The sequence below is a fragment of the Mustela lutreola genome, chromosome X (genome assembly GCF_030435805.1).
Source record: "Mustela lutreola isolate mMusLut2 chromosome X, mMusLut2.pri, whole genome shotgun sequence".
NCBI classification, from domain to species: Eukaryota; Metazoa; Chordata; class Mammalia; order Carnivora; family Mustelidae; genus Mustela; species Mustela lutreola.
The window spans coordinates 86070687-86089053 of record NC_081308.1 but is presented as its reverse complement, the minus strand read 5'-3'; the positions used below and the strand labels follow the sequence as shown (position 1 = coordinate 86089053).

Here is an 18367-nt window from a genome sequence, read left to right as displayed (position 1 = left end):
TGAGAGTTGGACGCTTAACTGACTGAGCTACCCAGGCACCCTGATTTCTACCAAACTTTTGAAGAAAACTCAATACCTATTCTCCTCAAACTATTCCAAAATCTGTAAGAGCAAGCCCAATACATTCTACAAGGCCAGCATTACCCTTATACCAAAACCACACAAAGATGCCACAAAAGAAGAAACGTCAGACCAATATCCCTAATGTACACAGATGGAAAAAATCCTCCACAGAATACGAGCAAACTGCATACAAGAGATTAAAACGATCATTCCCTATTTCCAGATGACACGATACTATATACAGAAAACCTTAAAGACTTTTCACCAAAAAACTAGGACTGATAAATTAATTCAGTAAGGACACAGGATACAAAATTAATATAGAGAAACCAATTGCATACACCAATAATGAAGAACCAGAAAGAGAAATTAAGAAAGCAACATCATTGATAACTGTACCAAAAAGAATAAAATATCTAGGAATAAATTTAACCAAAGTGTAGAAAGACCTATACTCTGAAAACTATAAAACACTAATAAAAGAAATTGAAGATAACACAAAGAAATGGAAAACCATTCCATGTTCATGGACTGGAAGAACAAATATTGTTTAAATGTCTATACTACCAGGAAGGAGCCCTAATGTCCATCAGCAGATGAATGGATAACGAATCTGTGGTGTATATATATACAATGGACTATTACTCAGCAGTCAGAAAAAATGAAATCTTGCCACTTACAATGGCATGGGTGGAATTAGAGGGTATTATGTTAAGTAAAATAAGTCAGCAAAAGACAAATACCATATGATTTCATTCATATGTGAAATTTAAGAAATGAAACATGAACATGGGGAAGGGAAGGAAAAATAAAATAGGTGAAAAAAGGGAGGCAAACCATAAGAGAAGCTTAACTCTAGGAACAACTAGAAGGTTGCTGGAGAGGAGGTAGGTGAGGGGAAGGGATAATTGGGTGATGGGCATTAAGGAGGACATTTGACGTAATGAGTACTGGATGTTATATGTAACTGATAAATCACTAAGTTCTACCTCTGAAACTAATTTTTAAAATTAATTAATTAGAAAATATTTATACTATCTAAAGGAATCTACAGATTTAATGAAATCCCCATCAAAATGCCAACAGCAACTTTTTTTCAAGTGGCAACATTTATCAGACTTTGTTTGGTTTATTGATTTCTGATATATATAATATATATGATAATAGGCTACTATATGCAAAGTTTTCAACTGAAAAACAGAAACTTTTTTAAAAATAAAAATTTCAGATTGTTTTTCTAATATTAACCATTTGTTAAGATTCCACTACTATGCACTGAATATTCCTCATAATCATCCAGTTAATATATCACTTTAACACAGCTACTGTTATTTACAATGTGCAAGGCATTTTTTTTTTAGGTTTTGTGGTATACACACAGAATATACAAAGCATATGTGATAAAGTCTGAAAACACATGGCTCAGTACAATCATAGAGGTAGATGAGATGCTTATAAGAGGAAGTAAAGTTCAATTCTGAGTGGAAAGAAAAAGTTTTGGGAGCTCCTGAAATTTGAGTTTTGAAGGATGGGATTAGAGGCATAAAGACAAGAAGGGAGTAGTCAACAAAGGCACAGAAGCAAGAAAGTATGAGAAATGATGTGGAGTATGTGCTTAGTCATTAATTCATTCAATACACATTCAGTGTCAGGCACTATTCAAGGGGAGAGAAAGGGTTCCTGCCCTCACACTCAAGTGCTTTCGCAAATAATGACTAAAACATGTACTTAAGGGAGTAAGAATAAGGTGGAAATCAAAATGAAGTATAAGAAAAGACTGTTAAGGAGTATGATGCTAAATGAGCAGGCACTTCAACTTTCTGGCATTTAGTAAAATGTAAAATGGAAGAGTACTAGTTCTGATAGGATTGAGTTTCATGTTTCTGCATTTGTTCTCAAGGTAATGAAAAGCCATTGAAGTTTCTGAACCAAGGAATGGCATGATCTTCTTACTGCCTTCAGAAGAGTAAAATTAAACAAGGAAGAAGCAGAGAGAAAAACTATTTTGGAAGTCTGGATACAAAAGCATGAGGGTCACAAGTAGAAGAGCTAAGAGGCACTGACATGACAATAAGATGATAAGGGAGTAGGAAAAAGTAAAATTAATCAGCATCTGCTCTGGGGAATTAAAAAAGTAAAGAAATAAGATGATGAAATTTATATCGTTTACCCCTCTGCCCTGAGGATAAATTTAAAAAAAAAAAAAAGGTTTTATTGATTTGTGTGTGTGTTTTATCTTAATTAATTTATATTTTATTAACATATAATGTATTATTAGCCCCAGGGGTACAGGTCTGTGAATCACCAGGTTTATACACTTCACAGCACTCACCATAGCACATACCCTCCCCAATGTCCATAACCGCACCACCCTCTCCCTACCTCCCTCCCCCCAGCAACCCTCAGTTTGTTTTGTGAGATTAAGAATCTCTTATGATTTGTCTCCCTCCTGATCCCATCTTGTTTCATTTTTTTCCCTCCCTACCCACCCAAAGCCCCCCTCCCCACTGCCCCTCAAATTCTTCATATCAGTGAGATCATATGATAATTGTCTTTCACTGATTGACTTATTTTGCTCAGCATAATACCCGCTAGTTCCATCCACATCGTTGCAAATGGCAAGATTTCATTTCTTTTGATGGCTGCATAGCATTCGTGTGTGTGTGTGTGTGTGTGTATACCACATCTTCTTTATCCATTCATCTGCTGATGGACATCTAGGTTCTTTCCATAGTTTGGCTATTTGGACATTGCTGCTATAAACATTCAGGTGCACGTGCCCCTTCGGATCACTACATTTGTATCTTTAGGGTAAATAGTAGTGTGATTGCTGGGTCGTGGAGTAGCTCTAACAGCAATTTTTAATGGAACTAGAACAAATGATCCTAAAATATATATGGAACCACAATAGACAGAAAGTAGCCAAAGCAATCTTGAAAAAGAATAAAGCTAGAAGTATCATAATTCCAGATTCCAAGATATATTACAAAGCTATATTAATCAAAATGTATGGAAGTGGCATAAAAACAGACACACAGATCAATGGAACAGAATAAAGAGTCCAGAAATAAACCAACAATTACATGGCCAATTAACCTATGTCAAAGGAGGCAAGATTATACAATGAGGAAGACATTCTCTTCAACAAATGGTGCTGGGAAAACTGGACAGCTACATGCAAAAGAATCAAATTGGACCACTTTCTTACACCGTATACAAAAATAAACTCAAAATGAATTAAAGACCTAAATGTGAGACTTTAAACCATAAAAACCCTAGTAGAAAACATAGGCAGTACTTTCTCTGACATGAGCGATAGCAATATTTTTTTTAGATATGTCTCCTAAGGCAAGGGAATCAAAACCAGAAATAAACTATTTGGGGGCACCTGGGTGGCTCAGTAGGTTAAGTGTCTGCCTCCAGCTCAGGTCATAATCTCAGGGTCCTGGAATCCAGCCCCGCATCAGGCTTCCTGCTAAGAATGCAATCAGCTTCTCCCTCTTGCCACCTCCCTGGTTCGTGTTCTCTCCAATAAATAAATAAAATTTTAAAAAATTAAATTAAATTTAAAAATAAACTATTGGGCCACATCAAAATAAAAAGCTTTTCCACAGCAAAGGAAACTTTCAACAAAACATAAAAGCAACTTAACTAAACAGAAGAAGATATTTATAAATGATATAGCTGATAAGTGGTTAGTATCCAAAATGTACACCGACTTGACACCAAAAAATACAAATAATCCAATTCAAAAATGGGCAGAGGACATGAATAAATATTTTTCCAAAGATATACAGGTGGTAAACAGACAAATGAAAAGATGTTCAGCATCCCTTATCATCAGGGAAATGCAAATCAAAACCACAATGGGGTATCACCTCACACCTCTCAGAAAGGCTAAAATCAAAAAGTCAAGAAATAAGAAATGTTGGCAAGAATGTGGAAAAAAGGAAACCTTTGTACACTGTTGGTGGAAATACAAGTTCGTACAGCCACTGTGGAAAGCAGTATGTAAGTTCCTCAAAAAATTAAAAACAGAATTGTCACATTATCTAGTATTTCCTCTACTTGGTATTTATTTACAAAGAAAATGAAAACACTAATTTGAAAAGATATATACACACCCCTATGTTTACTGCAGCATTATTTACAATAGCCAACAGATGGAACCAATCCAAATGTGTATCCAGATGAATGGAAAAAGATGTGGGATACATAATGTGTGTGTGTGTGTGTGTGTGTGTGTGCGTGCATGTGTATGTAAGTATGTGTGTGTATATATATCTCACATATATCACACATGCTGCAGTATTACTCAGCCATAAAAGAAGAATGAGATTGTGCCATTTGCAATAACATGGGTGGCTCTAGAGGGTAAAATGTTAAGTAAAGTAAGTCAGTCAGAGAAAGACAAATACCATATGATTTCACTCAAAAGTGGTATCCAAAAAAAACTACAGAATAAAAACAACAAATGAATAAACAATAAGCAGAATCAGAGCTATAAATATAGAGAACTGATAGTTGCCAAAGGGGAAGGGGTGGGAGGTTGGGCAAATTAGGTGAAGGTATGTGAGGGATATAGGCTTCCAGTTATGAAAGAAGTAAGTCATGTGAATAAAAGACCAACATAAGCAATATAGTCAATGACAGTATAAGAGCCATGTAATGGGACAGATAGTAGCTCCACTTGTGGTGAACATAGCCTAATGCATATACTTGTTGAATCACTATGTTATACATCTGCAACTAACATAACTTTTTGTGCCAACTATACTCAAAAAAAAGAAAGAAAACAATTCCATTTGTAATAATATAAAAAAATCAGGAATAAATTTAACAAAAGAAGTATAAAACTTATACTATGAAAACTATAAAACATTGTTAACAAAAACTAAAGGGGACGCAAATAATTGGAAAGACATTCTATGTTCACAGATCAGAAGACAACATTTTCAGATGGCAATACTATTCAAAGTGATCTAGGGATTACCTATCAGAATCCCAGCTGGTTCTTTGTGGAAACTGGCAAGCTAATTCTAAAATTCATATGGAATTTCAAGGGAACAAGAATAACCAAAACAATCTTGGAAAAGAACAAAGCTGGAGGTCCCATATTTCCTGATTTCAAAAGCTACAATCAAGACAATTTTGTACTGGCAGACACAGATCAATGGAAAAGAATCAAGAATCCAAAAATAAATCCATACATCTATGGTCAATTGAGTTTTGAGGGTTCCAGTACATTTTAATAGGAAAAGAATAATCTTTTCAACAAATGGCATTGGGAAGAGTCACATGCAAAAAAAAAAAAAAATGGAGTTAGGACATGGGGAGTTAGGGGCGCCTGGGTGGCTCAGTGGTTTGGGCTGCTGCCTTCGGCTCGGGTCATGATCTCAGGGTCCTGGGATCGAGCCCCGCATCGGGCTCCCTGCTCCGCAGGAAGCCTGCTTCCCTCTCTCTCTCTCTCTCTGCCTGCCTCTCTGCCTATTTGTGATCTCTGTCAAATAAATAAATAAAATCTTAAAAAAAAAAAAAAGACATGGGGAGTTAGAGAGAAGGGGGTTGGGGTAAATTGGAAGGGGAGGTAAATCATGAGAGACTATGGACTCTGAAAAACAATCTGAGGGGTTTGAAGTGGCGAGGGGTTGGGAGGTCGGGGTACCAGATGGTGGGTATTATAGAGGGCACGGACTGCATGGAGCACTGGGTGTGGTGAAAAAATAATGATACTGTTATGCTGAAAATAAATAAATGAAAAAAAAGGAGTTAGATACTTGTATCACATCCTATACAAAAATTAACACAAAATAGATTTTAAAAATCTAAAAAAAAGAGCTTTTTTCTTATACAAAACCTTGGAATAAATTCATGATTTTGGATTAGGCAGTGATTTCTAAGCTATGATATAAAAAGCACAAGTAATATACTAACAATCAGCTATCCACAAAGGAAATTAAGAGGGTGCCTGGGTGGCTCAGGCAGTTAAGCTTCCAACTCTTGGTTTCAGCTAAGGTCATGATCTCAGGGTCGTGAGATAGAACCCCACATCAGTCTCCATGCTCAGTATAGACTCTGCTTGGGATCCCTTCCCCCTCTCTCCCTGTCCCCCTCGGCTCCTCCCCCTGGTCACACTATCTCTAATAAATAAAATCTTCAAAAAGGAAATTAAAATCCTATTTACAGTAGTTTTAAAGAGAATGAAATATTTAGGAATAAATGTAACCAAAGAAGATGAATTACACAATGAGAAACTATAAAACACCAGTAAAATAAATTAAAACATATGCAAAAAATGTAAAGACAGCCTATGTTCATGGATTCAGAGAATTAATATTAGTAAAATATCCATACTAGCCAAAGCAATGTACAGATTCAATGCAATCCCTACCAAAACCCCAATGGCATTCTTTTTTAAGATTTTATTTGTCAGAGAGAGAGAAAGAGCATGCACACAAGCAGGAGGCAGCAGCAGGCAGAGGGAGAAGCAAGCTCAATCCCAGACCCTAGGATCATGACCTGAGCCAAAGGCAGACGCTTAACCAACTGAGCTATCCAGGGGCCTCTCCCAATGCCATTCTTTACAGAAAGAAAAAATATCATGAGATTCATAGGGAACTACAAAAGACCCTGATTAGTCAAAGTAACTCTGAACAAGAACAAAGCTAGAGAAATCCTACTTCGTGATTTCAAAATATATAACAAAGCTGCAGTAATCAAAACAGTATGGTATTATATAAAAACAGACACAAACCAATGGAACAGAATAGAGTTCAGAAATTACAAGGGTGCCAAGAATCACAATTGGGAGAGTCTTTTCAATAAATGGTGCTGGAAAAACTGGGTATCCAATGGAAGGAAAGAAATTGGACCCTACCTTATACCCCTCACAAAAATTAACCTGAAATAAATCAAAGACTTCTATATAAAGTATTTTATTAAAATAATTAACATTTAAATAAATAATATTAATAATTAATAACTAATAAATAAATGAATATTTATAAATATAAAAATTTATAAAATATAAATTTATTATTTATAAAAAATAAAATAAATTTATTAAAATAAATTAAAGACTTAAATGTAAGACCTAAAATTGTAAAACTCCTAATGAAAATATAGGAAAAGGATTTCTGGACATTGGCCTTGGCAATGATTTCTTGGATAGGATACCAAAAGCACAGACAACAAAAGCAGAAACTGACAAGCGAGGTAACATCAAACTAAAAGCTTCTATATAGGAAAAGAATAAAAATCAACAAAGTGAAAAATCAGCCATAATGAATGGAAAAGAATTTGCAGCCCATATATTTAACAAAGGGTTAATATCTGAAATCCTACAACTCAACGGCAAAAAAAAAAAAAAAAACCAATTAAGAAACAGGTAAGGGAACTGAAGAGACATTTCTCCCCAGAAGACATATAAATGGCCAGCAGATACATGAAAAGGTGCCAATATCACTAATCATCACGGAAATGCAAAACAAAACCACAATGAGATATCACCTTACAACTGTTAAGATTAATTTTATCAAAAAACAAACAATAACAAGTGTTCGCAAGAATGTAGAGAAGAGGCAACCCTTGTACACTATTAATGGGAATGTAAATTGGTGCCCTGTTATAGAAAACAGTATGGTGATTCCTCAAAAAATTAAAAATAGACTTACCATATGCTCCAGCAATTCCGCTCTTGGATATACACCCAAAGGAATTGAAATTAGGATCTTGAAGACCTATCTAAACTCACATCTTCACTACAACAGTCTTCACAATAGCCTAGACAGGGAAGCAACCTAAATACCCATCAACAGATGAATGGATCAAGAAAATGTGGTATATAAATACAATGGAATACTATGCAGCCTTTCAGAAGAAGGAAATCCTGCCATTTATGAGAACATGGATAAACTTGAAGGAAATTATGCTATACGAAATAAGCAAAACACAGAAGGACAAATACTTAATGATAGCACTTACATGTTGAAACTAAAATAATCAAACTCATAGAAGCTAAGAGCAGAATGTTGGTTGCCAGGGGCTGGGGGGGATGGGGACATAGGAAATCATTTTTAAAAAGCACAAAAGACAAAAGAAAAAAATTCATAAATTAAAAGTTCACCAAAATTAAGAACTTCTGTCCTTCAAGAGATCAATGAAAAAATGAAAAGACAACCCACAGAATAGAAAACATTTGTAAATCATGTATCTGAGAAGTAACTTGAAACTAGAATGTAGAAATGACTCTCAATAAGTCAATAACAATAACACAACCTAATCATGTGCTTTGGTGAGTGCTGATTCACAGACCTGTACCCCTGGGGATAAAAATACATGTTTATAAAAAATTAAAAATTAAAAAAAAAGGGCAAAGGGTCTAATAGACATTTTCGCAAAGAAAATATATAACGGCAACAGGCAATAAGCACATAAAAAGATACTGAACATAAACAGCTATCAGGGAAATGAAAACTGAAACCACAATAACTTTAATACATCATACCCTCTAGGATGGCTGGAATAAAAAAAAAAAAACAAAACAGAGAATAACAAGTGTTGGGAGGATATGGAGAAAATGGAACACTTCCACACTATTGGTAGGAAAGTAAAATGGTGCAGCTACTTTGGAAAACAGTCTGGAAGTTCCTCCAGTAGTTAAACATAGAGGTACCATAAAATCTGGCATTTTCACCCCTAAGTATATGCCCAAGAGAAAGGAAAACATGTTCACACAAAACCTTGTATACAAACCTTTATAGAAGATCAATCATAATAGTCAAAAAGTGGAAATAACCCAGAAGTCCATCAACTGATGGATAAGCAAAATGAAGCACATCTGTACTAAAAAGTATTAATTGGCAATAAAAACAAATGAAGTACAGATACATGCTATGCCACAGATGCACCTTGAAAACACTATGCTAAGTGAAAGAAGCCAGTCACAGAATAACATGTATGAGTTCATTTTTATGAATTTTCAGAGTAAGTGAATCTACATAGATATAAAAATAGGTTAGTATTTGCCAGGATGGGGGCAGGGAATGAGGAGACAGGGGTGACAGCTAAGGGTTTTAGGGTTTCTTTTTAGGATAATAAAAATATTATAAAATATATTATGATGAAGCACAGCTCTGAGAATACACTTTAGAAGACACTGAGCTGTATATTTTAAATGTGTGAATTATAAATTATATTTGAATTATATCTTAATAAAGCTGTTTTAAAAAGACAAATTTTTTTTAAAGTGTCCCTATCTTTTAAAAGTATATAATGAAGCATTTACAGCAAGATTGTATAACATTTGGTTTTTGCTTCAAAATAATTGTGTGGGGTGAGGGTAAAACTGGGTGGGAGTACAGACTGAACTGGGCAATGGGTATATGGGGGTCTATTATACTATTCTCTCTACTTGTGTATGTTTGAAATTTACAACACAAAAGACATTTGTAAAAAAAAAAAAAAAAAAAAAAAAGTAAAAAAGACCTAACTCTATGATAAGGAAAGCCAAAATCTATGGTAAGGCAAGCCAATATCTAGAAGATGAGAACCCAGATGGCTAAACCTAATTCTCAAAGTCACTCTTGGCTTTTGCCAATTTGCCAATCCAGAGGCATCAGCTGCAAAATTGAGCTGCACTTCCTCCGCTTCAAAGGGCTAAGGTACCTAAAGTCAAAGCACAGGGTTTGCCAAAATTGTGAACTCTTATAAACCAACCCCTACTTTACACCGCAAACCCAAAAGGCTATACCCTCAAAGTAAGAGTTCACGGGAAGTAAATTAGCCTTCTCTCAGTCTAATCACCTATGATACAAGGAACCTTAGGCAGAGAACTTGGATTAGGGTAGTCCCAGACAAACAGAACTCCTGGGTATCTGCAGGAAGCAAATTAAAGTTCTCTCTTCAGGAAGATCTCACTCTAATCTTCTGATCCTTTCTACAAATAATATTCCAGGTATCCAGCACATGGCCAAAGATAACCAGACACACAACATGAGGAAGCAGCAGCAGAAAAAGAAGGCAACACATGAAAACTTCTGGTACTAGAATTATCAAACACAGATTATAAAACAATGCTTACTAAGTTTATTTATTTTTTTAAGATTTTTATTTATTTATTTGACACAGAAAAAGAGAGAGAGCACAATCGGGGGAGCTGCAGGCAGAGGGAGAGGGAGAAGCAGGATCCCCACAGAGCAGGGAGCCAGATGCAGGGCGCAATCCCAGGACCCTCTGGGATCATGACCCGAGCTGAAGATGCTTAACTGACTGAGCCACCCAGGTGCTCCAAATAATGCTTACTAAGTTTAAAGAAAGGAAACAGTTGATGGGAAAAACAAGAAGCAATAAAAATGGCTACCTAAAGATAAAGAGAAAAGAAGGAGAAAGGATGGAAGAGAGATTTCTATAGTTTAGAATTTAGAATCAGGTAAATGCTTTACAGATTCTAGGAATGAAATTAAATTTTAAAAAGCAACCTCTAAGACATGAAAAGAAACTGAAACCAGGGGCACCTGGGTGGCTTAGTGGGTTAAGCCTCTGCCTTTGGCTCAGGTCATGATCTCAGGGTCCTGGAAAGGAGCCCTGCATCGAGCTCTCTGCTCAGCACAAAGCCTGGTTCCCCCTCCCCCTCTCTGCCTGCCTCTCTGCCCACTTGTGATCTTTGTCAAATAAATAAAATCTTCAAAAAAACCAAGAAACTGAAACCAGTATATCTAAATATATATAAAATATAGTACATGCACTATGCAGTATAAGTAGGATTTAGTCCAGAGGCAAAAAGAACTAAAATTATTTCAAATTTCATCCACTAGTCCCATTATTAATAGTAAATACTATTAATTTGAAACAAGTTTTCATATATGATAAATCAGACAAGTTATGAAGGTGAAAAAAGAGTATCAGAAAATCACTAAACTACAGCTCTGAAATCCCTTTATGTATTTAAAAATGTAATTTTTATTCCAATACTGAAATCAATCAATATATTTTTGAAGGCCTGTATAATATTTTTTTCACTATCTGGTCCCTGACTATATTTCAAGACCTCATCTCCTATCATGCTAAAGGCTAGCCCAGTGGTTTTTCAACCCTTGTTGTATATCAGAATAATTATTTTAAAAAGGAGATTCTGGATGTCACCCTAGAGTTATTAAATCAGAATCAGACTCTCAGGGTGGAAGCAATCAAGGAGGTATACTTTGAAAAAGCACCCTGGATGCTTCTGCTCAGCTAGGGTAAAACCCCTGCTCAAACCCTATGGTTACTACTTCAGTTCCTCAAACATGACAAGCTCTAAATAGAGGCCAGCAAACCATAGCCCATGGCTCACATCCAACCCAATACCTGTTTCTGTAAATAAACTTTCATTAGCACTCAACTCTGTCCATTTGTTTATCCACTGTCTATGGCTACTTTCACACTACACTGGCCAGGCTGAGTAGTCCTGACAGAGACAACATGGTTACAAAACCGAAAATATTTACCGCCTAGCCATGTAACAGAAAAAATCTACTGTCTCCTGCTCTATCTTTGCACTTTTCTTCAAATACTTCTCCTGTCTTAACAGGATTGTGCTCATCATTCAAAGGTCTGATTAGCATTATTTCTCTAAAGCCTGAACTGGGTGAGCATCCCTATATGTTTTATCATCATCCTCTGTACTGTCCCTTTATTACTCATCAGTATTTATTCTATGATGTCTATTTAATGACTACATCCCCAACTAGACTGTAAGCTCTGTGAGGACAACACCCAAATGTGTCTTACTCACCACAGTGCCTGGTTTATTGCATGTACATATTAAGCAATTATTCAATGAATATCTCCCCCATTCTGTACATTTCTTTTTCATTTTGTTTGATTCCTCAATGTTCCGATCTGTTAAGGGAATTCTGAATCTAGATTCTATCAGTATATTTGTAATCTCGTCCTGTTTTGTCATCCACATGTTTGATAAGCACACCATCTGAATTCCTCAAGTCACTGATAAAGGAATGAAGTAACAAAGATCTAACACTACAGTAAGGAATGAAAATGACTGGGCTGATGATAAAGTCCTGAGAAGACCACACTCCCTCCCTTCCAGAATATTGATATCCATTAGGTCAGCAGTCTTTGGTAAAGATTCCAACTCTAATTATAATATTATCTAGCCTACATTTTGTCTTGTCTAGAAGGATTTTTGAGACCTTCTACTTCTCCACAGCCTTATCTTACCTGGTACCATCTCTACCCATGTAGAACTGAATTAATAATCACTCCCCCAGCTTTCTCACGACTATACCTTTCCTCACTTCACCTCTCTGTATTATAGTAACATTTACAAGTTTGACTCTGCCACAAGCCCAAGCTCTTGAGAGGGCAGAAACTTAAATTAACTTTAAATCTCCAGAACCTAGCACAATACCCAAAATCAAGCTAACACTTAAAAAGGAATGACTGAACATGTCTTACAACTCAGACACACTAAATTTACGGCACTTCATATTTCTGCTATTGTAGTATTCCTATATAAAATCTAACAATCTTTCAAATATCCTTACCTGTAGCAGAAAGGAAACAGCATAACTCAGTAGAGCAGGGTGATGAACTACATTTAAACTATTTTTATACTCTGCTATTCCAGCTTTTTCTAAGACTTCAGGGTCAATATATAATCCTTTCTGGAAAGGTTTGGATGTCCATAGGCAACCAACCATGGCTGTCAAATAGTGATTAAATTCTTGATAGGTCTTGCTGCTGAAATTGAACTCTGATTTTGTCTATTGGGAAAGAAAAAGAATATTCTCATTACCACCTAGCATCCCTTTCCTTCTTATTCCCAGATCATAATTTTTAAACACTGGTGATTTAATACAGAGCTTTAATCATCCATACCTTTTGTACCAATTCATTTTTCTTGGCAGCTGTCAAATTGTTACGATACCTAAAAGGGAGAACAGAATGAAATTCTGAACTTTAAATGTTTTTGAAATGTAAACATAAACAAAAGTGTACATTTTAAATGTAAATATATGCAGATGTACACATACACAAATACCCAGCTGTCTAGTTAAGGATTTTATTCTTCTGTGCTACACTCTTCTCAAAGAATAAAAATTAATAGAGACTCAAACATTGAGTTATATATTTAAGATATGCACTTGACTGCATGTAAATTATGCCTGAATAAAAAATAAAAAACAATGAAGAAAATGCTTTTAATGTTTCATTATAAAAAAATTAATAGAGACTCAATACCAGAAACTGATGGGGCACCTGGGTAGCTGAGTAGATTAAGCAACTGACTTCAGCTCAGGTCATGATCTCAGGGTCCTGGAATGGAGCACTGTCTAGGGCTCCCCACTCAAGGGGAAGTCAGCTTCTCCCTTTTCCTCTGTCCCTCCCCCTCCCCCCATTCATTCTTTTTATGTCTCTCTCTCAAATAAATAAATAAAATCTTTTTTTAAAAAAGAGCAGTCACTGATTTAAAACATGTTTTCTTAATGTTAAAAAAAGGTACAGTAGAAAGGATAAAGGAGAAACTTATAATTTTTTTTTCTTGCCTAGGAACTATTACTTAATTAGTTTACAAAATTCTAACGTTGGCATATTCCTACAAGTTTTGCCAAAAGGGTCTACAACACTTGTGGACTAAAAAGTGTAATTTAAGCCTATAAATGAAAGAACTATAGGGGAATAGAAATAATACTTAGTTTCATATAATTGGCAATAAAATAGTTTCCCCAATCTCCCAAAAAATGTTTGTTTTATCAGAGAAACTACATAGACCCAAATCGGTTGTCAGTAAATGACTAATTTTTCTTTAAGACACAGCAATAAGAATGAAAAATGCTGAGTGCACCACTACCATTGCACAAAAAATTCTTTAACTATGAATATTTAATTTTTAAAAATGAGTGTTAGCTGATATACAATGTTACATTAGTTTCAAGTGTACAACACAGTGATTTGACAAGTCTATACACTATGCTATGCTCACCACTCACTGTAGCTATCACCTGTTACCATACAATGTTATTATAATATCACTGACTATATTCCCTTTGCTGTGCCTTTTATTCCCATTAACTATCAATTTTTAAAATCCATATCCCCCACAGTGACACCTCAAAAACACAGTTAAAATAGACCCTTTTGGAAGGTCATTACCAAAAGAAAGACATGTTTCCTATTTCCATAGATTCTGGCATAAAATGGAAATAGTTTTATTGTATTTAATATTTTATTACATCTTATATAAAGCTTATTATAGTGTATTTATAAATTATAATTTATTGTACAGTTGAAAAACAAAGACAGAAGTATGATGTGTTCATTTAAAAACACAAGAAATGCTTTGTACCTGTGCATGATATAACATAGCTGATTCAGGATACTGGAATCTAGGCTGAGGAGAGCAGAATAGAAGATCCCCGGAGGAAACAACACCACTAATGGAAGGTTGTAATTTATATATATGTCACACACCTTTTGGAAAGAATGATAACATCAGGATATAGATTATTCCCCAGAACTCCTGAACCAAGTTCACCCAAAGAAGCAATAGAGAATAAGCAATAATAGAACACTAGATTTGGGCCTCATTGATTCATAATATAATTCATAATAGAATATAATTCATAAAGTAGGGAGCCATAAGCCTGCTTAAAAATATACCTCACTAAACATCACACTTGCCGTAGAGGATTGTTTCTACAAGGTCATTACTAAAATATCCCATTTTTTTCTGGGAAGAGATCTTTGAATTGGGAAGAAAGAGGAAGGGAGAGCTTCTTTCACCTTAAGTCCCATTAATACTGATTTGTCATATTAGTTAGCTGTCAAGCTAGAAAACAAAGGAGCATACTTCTACATAAATATCTAACACAAAACAATCAGTACAGGGAGGAAGCCAGGAAAACTGGATTAGTGGGTACTTCTAGGATAATAGTTCTCTTTACATCAAATACTATAAAAAATTGAAGAAGACCAGAATTATAGGTACTATGAGAAATAAGGCAGTTGAAAGGTGGAAGTGGAGAGCTGAAGAAACAACAGGGTATTTTTGTGTTTTTGCCAGGGGTCTGGGATGTACAATGAATTAGCAAAAAGTGATGCTAAGAGACAGACTTCTGTCTAGGGTCTGCATTCTTCCGGGGAATGTCTATTAAAGCAGTACCTGAACTCTTCACAAAAAGCACTTGTTTCTCCACTTAATGAAAGTCAGTTATTCAGGTGAGAATATGATCATTAATTTCAAAATAAGTAGCTTATTTTAACTATGCTAATAAGGTCAAAACCCAACTATGAGTCATATATAAAATTTAAATAATAGAGCAGTAAAGCAGACCACCATCACAAAAATCTAAATAGAAAAAAATGGGATGTGTACTACCTTCTCATAGAAATCCAAAATAAAGTGCAGTAAGAAAGTACTGTTGTTTTCCAAGCGCATTCCAGTAATAGACAGCTGCCCCACGTAGTGAATCAGTTCAGACACAGAGTTCATAGATCCACCTAAAGTTGTCTCTCTGAAATAAGAAATCATGACATTCAGATCCATATTAGCAAATGTTTTCACAATTTCCAAGCTAGAGGTAAATAACACATAGCAAAAAATTGTTAAGGATTTCAGAAAACAATCAGTGCTCCAATGTATAATTGACTTTTTTAAAAACCACAGTGATCAACCATAAAACTACAGAGCCCTCCAGGGGATCATTAAGATCTACTCAAAGAACATCTTCAGCAACTATTCTACTAAATACCAGAGAAATAAAGTATTAAGCTCCACAAAGACTTTTGATAATATTCCCTATGTCCAGGAACCACAGCATTTAGCAAATTAGTTTCTAAGTATACAAATCAAGACCCAACTTTAGCTGAATTCCTGAGCTGAAATGCTATTAAAAATATTTTCACTTTAACTGGAATTCAATTCAATCCAAAAACTGAATTAGAAAAATTTTTGGCATCTTTCTATCTTCCACTAAAAACCAAATGTAGATATGTCATATTCTTCCCAAACCAATGAACTGTGTGTCTTTAAATTATACCTGGGTATAACTGGTTCAATTTATCCATCTACTCACCCCTGTCCTTCAATCCACTGTTGAGTGGATTAGGAAAAGATCTAGAAATGTGATTTCACAGCTTTATCCTCTGATCTAGGTAGCCAACAATGGTTATGCACAAGAAATAAAGAACATCATATAGTCTTAGAGCCAGAGAAATGATGACTCTACCACTACCCACTACTGTAATGGCTCAGTGCCAGAGTGAGCAGGAAAGATTAGGAGACCATTCACATAGGTGGGCATCCATATACTCAGCTGGCCATTTGAAAACTATATTTTAACTATGATTTTTGGTAGCACCTGGCAAATGTGTCTAAAATAACTTGAACAATGATGACTGCTCAGAACAGCTTCCTTTGAAGTCTTTCTCTACAGGACACCAGAGGCATTTTGGATGAAACAATTCCCTATTCAGGATTGCCTCCTACTCTCACCACCCACAGTAGTACATTTACCATCCTTGGCTCCACCTACTAAATACTGGTATCACACTCTTCCCATTCACTGTACCAACCAAAAATGCCCAATGAAGGACCACTTCTGAGAATGGTTTCCTACCCTACATTATACGACTACAATTCACTCCCTTTGACAGTCATGTGGCATATGGTCATGAGAGGGACATGGCCTTACATCAATATGTCCAAAATAAAAGAAGTTACTGAGAACCTAAGAACTGTATTATAGATAGCAGCTCTTTCTGCCCACTGGTCCTGTCCCTGCTCTTTAATAAAACCACCATTTTACACCCCAAAAAACCCCCTGTATTATATAATGCCAAATGGTATTAGGACATTAAAGTTATCTACATTTATGCCCATTTGTTTAAGAATTTTAGAAAACAAAGCTCCTTTTATGTTTTTTAAATATTTTTTTTCAAATTTATTTATTTGAGAGAGAGAATGAGAGAGAGAGAAAGCATGAGCAGGGTGAGGGTCAGAGGAAGAAGCAGACTCCCTGTTGAGCGGGGAGACCAATGCAGGACTTGATCCTGGGACTACTAGATCATAACCCAAGCCGAAGGCAGACGCTCAACTGATTGAACCACCCAAGTGCCTAACAAAGCTCCTTTTAAAATGCCCTGCCATGATGTAATGAGCACCGGGTATTATATAGGGCTGATAAATCTCTGAACTCTACCTTTGAAACTAATTAACACACTATATGTTAATTGAATTTAAATAAAAATAAATAAATAAATAAATGCCCTCCCAAAATTTATGGCACTAATTTTAAAAGGCTACTAGGAATTTTGGAAATAAAGGAATTGTAAAGTTCCTATATCAGGGTGCCTTAAGACTCACATTGTAAATTTCCCAAAGATTATAAACTCAAACATACTCTTCTTAATAGAACTGAGATGTTTGAAGAGGCTAAACATTTAAATTAATTTATGATCATGGTTCTCAAACTTTAGCTAGCACCAAAATCATGAGAGCATTTGTTAAAACATAGATTACTAAGTCCTACCTCCAAAGTTTATTTCAGTAGGTCTAGGTTAAGGCCTGAGACTTTGTATCTCTAACAAGTTCCCAGTGATGCTGATGCTACTGGTCCAGGGACCAGACTTTGAGAAGCACAGCCTTACAAGATGCTCTTAACACTCATAACGCTCCATTTCCTTCTAAAAGTAAAAGATGTACAAGGTATACAGACACACTGCAAAAATGAGTATGAAGAACTTAAAACAATTTCCAGGCAACTCCCAAGAAGCTTCTATTCACCATGCTCATCTCAAAGTAAAAGATCACTATGGGGGTAAGAACATAGAGAAAAGTAGGGGCTAATCTTGGGGCACCTGGGTGGCTCAGTGGGTTAAAGCCTCTGCCTTCGGCTCAGGTCATGATCCCAGGGTCTTGGGATCGAGTCCCACATCAGGCTCTCTGCTCAGCAGGGAACCTGCTTCCTCCTCTCTCTCTGCCTGCCTCTCTGCCTACTTGTGATCTCTCTTTGTCAAATAAATAAATAAATAAAAATCTTAAAAAAAAAAAGAAAAGTAGGAGCTAATCTAGCCAAGCTAACCACTAACTACATGCAACTGAAGCTGAGGGCTCCTTATACTTTGTATAAGGAAGATTATGTAAGATTATGTATAAATAAGATTAAGATTATGACTGATAATATAGGGAATTTGAATGTTGATTAGATATTTAAAGATATTAAGAACTATTTATTTTTTATACATCAGAGAAAGAAAAATACCATATTATGTCACTTATATGTGGAAAAACAAATGAATAAAG

The 18367-nt window shown here is 35.5% G+C and overlaps 1 protein-coding gene across 1 annotated transcript in view; it reads right to left on the bottom strand.

The window, feature by feature from the left end:
* CENPI (centromere protein I) overlaps window positions 1–18367 on the bottom strand; it is a 77300-nt gene that overhangs the window by 13551 nt on the left and 45382 nt on the right. Inside the window, exons 16-19 of the mRNA XM_059158128.1 lie at window positions 15443–15578; window positions 14411–14535; window positions 12943–12991; window positions 12609–12827 (exon numbers count right to left, since the gene is read on the bottom strand). Coding sequence (XP_059014111.1) covers window positions 12609–12827; window positions 12943–12991; window positions 14411–14535; window positions 15443–15578 — 529 coding nt within the window. The remainder of the gene's footprint in view (window positions 1–12608; window positions 12828–12942; window positions 12992–14410; window positions 14536–15442; window positions 15579–18367) is intronic.